Source organism: Coregonus lavaretus, assembly GCF_964263955.1.
Source record: "Coregonus lavaretus genome assembly, chromosome: 32".
Taxonomy (NCBI): Eukaryota; Metazoa; Chordata; class Actinopteri; order Salmoniformes; family Salmonidae; genus Coregonus; species Coregonus lavaretus.
Window position 1 is genome coordinate 36310520 of NC_140019.1, and position 5053 is coordinate 36315572.

At 44.1% G+C, this 5053-nt stretch overlaps 1 protein-coding gene across 1 annotated transcript; it reads left to right on the forward strand.

The window, feature by feature from the left end:
• Nucleotides 1-920: 920 nt before the first annotated feature.
• Nucleotides 921-4628, forward strand: LOC311107741 (complexin-1-like; the record flags this gene model as incomplete). Its single annotated transcript, XM_084150260.1, has 2 exons — nucleotides 921-1150; nucleotides 4431-4628. The coding sequence occupies exons 1-2, from the start codon at nucleotides 977-979 to the stop codon at nucleotides 4626-4628; spliced, it is 372 nt and encodes a 123-aa protein (XP_084006386.1). The 5' UTR covers nucleotides 921-976.
• Between the last annotated feature and the right edge of the window lie 425 nt (nucleotides 4629-5053).

A 5053-nucleotide genomic window follows, 5' to 3' on the forward strand; every position in this document is an offset into this window, starting at 1 on the left:
TATGCAATTGAGGTATAATAAAGGAATGACTATCAAGAGCAAAGAATGTATGAAGAGAGGCCACTCTAGCATTTAGCTCCAAAATTCATTCTATGTGTGCAAGGACAAATGGTGACCAAACTACTAACGGTATGTTGTAGGGCAGGCTGAACACAAGGGACGGGGAAGATATGTGCAAAGGACAATGACAGTGATATCCAATGGAGAGAGACTGTCTGTCTTAGCAGTCTAATTAATGAGAACATGTTTACATTTGACATACGCCTGTAGCATCACATCTACACCTTTATCTAAAGGCCCAATGCAGCCGTTTTAATATCAATATCAAATCATTTCTGGGTAACAAAAATAGCTTCGTAGCAAAGAGCAATTTCTCAAGCAAGAATTCTGCTAGGATTGTCTGGGAGCGGTCTCAATGGGGGAGGGGAAAACTGAAAACGAGCTGTTATTGGCAGAGAGGTTTGGAACGCTCTTTCTTTATTGGTCTATTAACTAATTTACCGAGTGGTGATGTCACCAGGCAGGCCAAAACTCCATCCCACCAAAACAGGCAGCTCTTAACACTAAAACAGCATTTTCATAAAATTCACATTTTCACAGTATTATTCCAACCTTATCGTGTGGAAATATATATAAAACACACAGGACAATCACATGTTTTACTGCACTGGGACTTGATGAAACAACATTTTTGTTTATACTGTATGAAATACACAGTGCACATTCATAGCCACAATTCATGGGAATCTCAGTACAACCACACTCTATTTTTACCGTAAAGACATAAATGGACCTTAACTGAATTAGCATAGGCCTAATTGATTAATATCTCATTCTTGAAGCTTGAAAGTACCCTTTAGCGTTCTTTAAATCAGCATCAAGACCTTTACTTGGAAAGATGATCATATACTGTATTTTAACTGAATGACTTCAGGCTCTGTGTGTGTGACTGTTTCCTCCAGGGGCCACCAAAGACATGGGGAAAATGTTAGGAGGAGAGGAGGAGAAGGATCCAGAGGCCGCGAAGAAGAAGAAGGAGGAAGAGGAGGAGAGACAGGAGGCTCTGAGACAACAGGAGGAGGAGAGGAAGGATAAGCACCGGAAAATGGAGTCAGAAAGAGAAGTAGTACGACAGTCCATCAGGATCAAGGTGAGCACTGCAGCAGACAACAAACTACTCTGATACTATTTCACATTCAATGTACCCACCAGCCCCTTAAAAAAAACAAATTACATTTCTCCAGCCCCATCCTTCAGCTGTAAACGGAACCTAAAAAAGTACTTTGTTGTTCGTTGAATCCCAGATTGCTCCTTTAATGTAAACTAGAAATAATGTATAGTGCCTTTAGAAAGTCTTCATACCCTTTGACTTATTCCACATTTTGTTGTTACAGCCTGAATTCAAAATGGAGTAAATATATTTTTTGTCTCACCCATCTACATACAATACCCCATAATGACAAAGCGGAAACATGTTTTTAGAAATGTTTGCAAATTTATTGAAAATGGAATATCTCATTTACATAAGTATCCACACACCTGAGTCAATACTTTGTAGAAGCACCTTTAGCAGTGATTACAGCTGTGAGACTGTCTGGGTACGTCTCTAAGTACTTGGACTGTACAACATTTGCCCATTATTATAAAAAAATGTCTTCAAGCTCTGTTAAATTGGTTGTTAATCATTGCTAGACAACCAATTTCAAGTCTTGCCATAGATTTTCAAGTAGATTTAAGTCAAAACTGTAACTCCGCCTCTCGGGAACATTCACTGTCTTCTTGGTAAGCAACTCCAGTGTAGATTTGGCCTTGTGTTTTAGGTTATTGTCCTGCTGAAAAGTGAATTAATCTCCCGGTGTCTGGTGGAAAGCAGACTGAACCAGGATTTCCTCTAGGATTTTGCATGTGCTTAGCTCCATTCCATTTATTTTGTATCCTGAAAAACTCCCCAGTCCTTAACGATTACAATCATACCCATAACATGGTTCATTAATGTGTTGTATTGGATTTGCCCCAAACATAACACTTTGAATTCAGGACAAAAAGTTAATTAATTTGCCACATTTCTTGCAGTATTACTTTAGTGCCTTGTTGCAAACAGGATGCATGTTTTGTAATATTTTTATTCTGTACAGGCTTCCTTCTTTTCACTCTGTCATTTAGGTTAGTATTGTGGAGTAACTACAATGTTGTTGATCCATCCTCAGTTTTCTCCTATCACAGCCATTAAACTCTGTAACTGTTTTAAAGTCACCATTGGCCTCATGGTGAAATCCCTGCCCGGTTTCCTTCCTCTCCGGCAACTGAGTTAGGAAGGACACCTGTATCTTTGTAGTGACTGTGTGTATTGATACACCATCCAAAGTGTAATTAATAACTTTGCTCAAAGGGATATAAAATGTTAGATTTTTTCATGTTTACCCATCTACCAATGGGTGCCCTTCTTTGCGAGGCATTGGAAAACCTCCCTGGTCTTTGTGGTTGAATCTGTGTTTGAAATTCACTGCTCGACTGAGGGACCTTACAGATAATGTTATGTGTTTGGCACAGAGATGGGGTAATCATTCAAAAATCCTGGTAAACACTATTATTGCACAGAGTGAGTCCCATGCAACTGTCACACCCTGGCTCTGGGACTCTATTTGTTGAGCCAGGGTGTGTTTATTCTATGTGTTATATTTCTATGTTGGGGGTTCTAGTTTGTCATGTTCTATGTTGGCCTGAGTGACTCCCAATCAGAGGCAACGAGTGTCAGCTGTTTGCTGGTTGTCTCTGATTGGGAGCCATATTTAAACTGTCGGTTTTCCTTTGTGTTTTGTGGGTTCTTGTTTCGAGTTGGTTGTGTTTTACCGTGTACTGTCACGTTACCGTCTTTTGTTGTTTTGATCACGTTTCGCTAATAAATGAGTATGTTTGCCTGCAACGCTGCGCCTTGGTCCTCATCTGTTCCTGACGATCGTGACAGCAACTTATTATGTGACTTGTTAAGCAAATGTTTACTCCTAAACATATTTAGGCTTGCCATAACAAAGGGGTTGAATACTTATCGACTCAAGACATTTCAGCTTTTCATTTTTTATTAATTTGTTTAAACATAATTCCACTTAGACATTATGGGGTATTGTATGTAGGCCAGTGACCAAAACAATCTCAATTTAATCCATTTTAAATTCAGGTCTCTCCAGAGATGTTCGATCGGGTTCAAGTCCGGGCTCTGGCTGGGCCACTCAAGAACATTCAGAGACTTGTCCCGAAGCCACTCCTGCGTTGTCTTGGCTGTGTGCTTAGAGTCGTTGTCCTGTTGGAAAGTGAACCTTCGGTCCAGTCTGAGGTCCTGAGCGCTCTGGAGCAGGTTTTCATCAAGGATCTCTGTACTTTGCTCCGTTCATTTTTCCCTAGATCCTGACTAGTCTCCCAGTCCCTGCTGCTGAAAAACATCCCCACAGCAAGATGCTGCCACAACCATGCTTCACCGTAGGGATGGTGCCAGGTTTCCTCCAGAAGTGACGCTTGGCATTCAGGCCAAAGAGTTCAATCTTGGTTATATCAGACCAGAGAATCTTGTTTCTCACCGTCTGAGAGTCCTTTAGGTGCCTTTTGGCAAGCACCAAGCGGGCTGTCATGTGCCTTTTACTGAGGAGTGGCTTCCGTCTGGCCACTCTACCAGGATTGGTGGAGTGCTGTAGAGATGGTTGTCCATCTAGAAGGTTCTCCCATCTCCACAGAGGAACTTTGGAGCTCTGTCAGAGTGTCCATAGGGTTCTTGGTCACCTCCCTGCCAAGGCCCTTCTCCCCCGATTGCTCAGTTTGGCCGGGTGGCCAGCTCTAGGAAGAGTCTTGGTGGTTCCAAACTTCTTCCATTTAAGAATGATGGAGGCCACTGTGTTCTTGGGGACCTTCAATGCTGCAGAAATGTTTTGGTACCCTTCCCCAGATCTGTGCCTCGACACAATCCTGTCTCGGAGCTCTACGGACAATTCCTTCGACCTCATGGCTTGGTTTTTGCTCTGACATGCAATGTCAACTGTGGGGCCTTATGTAGACAGGTGTGTGCCTTTCCAAATCATGTCCAATCAATTGAATTTACCCCAGGTGGACTCCAATCAAGTTGTAGAAACATCTCAAGGATTATCAATGGAAACAGGATGCACCTGAGCTCAATTTCGAGTCTCATAGCAAAGGGTCTGAATACTTATGTAAATAAGGTATTTTTAAATATTACTTTTTAGAAATTTGCTAAACTTTCTAAAAACCTGTTTTCGCTTTGTCATTATGAGGTATTGTGTGTAGATTGATGAGGGGAAAAACAATTTAATCCATTTTAGAATAAAGGCTGTAACGTAACAAAATGTGGAAAAGGTCAAGGGGTCTGAATACTTTCCTAATCCACTGTATATATATTGTTAACTCTATGCCCTTCATCCACGCAGTATGGCCTGAAGAAGAAGGAGGAGAAGGAGGCGGAGGAGAAGGCGGCCATGGAGCAGGCCTGCGAGGGGTCTCTGACGCGCGCCAAGAAGGCCATCCCAGCCGGGTGCGGAGACGAGGAGGATGAGGATGAGGAGAGCATTCTGGACACCGTCCTCAAGTTCCTCCCTGGACCTCTGCAGGACATGTTCAAGAAGTAATGAACACATGAACAACAACAACACATGGGAGTGGGAGGGGAGATCTGGGACATGGTTCGGTCTAGCCAGGGGAGGGGGAGGGGGAGGGGGGAGATCTGGGACATGGTTCGGTCTAGCCAGGGGAGGGGGAGGGGGAGGGGGAGGGGAGATCTGGGACATGGTTCGGTCTAGCCAGGGGAGGGGGAGGGGGAGGGGGAGGGGAGATCTGGGACATGGTTCGGTCTAGCCAGGGGAGGGGGAGGGGGAGGGGAGATCTGGGACATGGTTCGGTCTAGCCAGGGGAGGGGGAGGGGAGGGGAGATCTGGGACATGGTTCGGTCTAGCCAGGGGAGGGGGAGGGGGAGGGGGAGGGGAGATCTGGGACATGGTTCGGTCTAGCCAGGGGAGGGGGAGGGGAGATCTGGGACAGGAGGATGGGGGTAGGA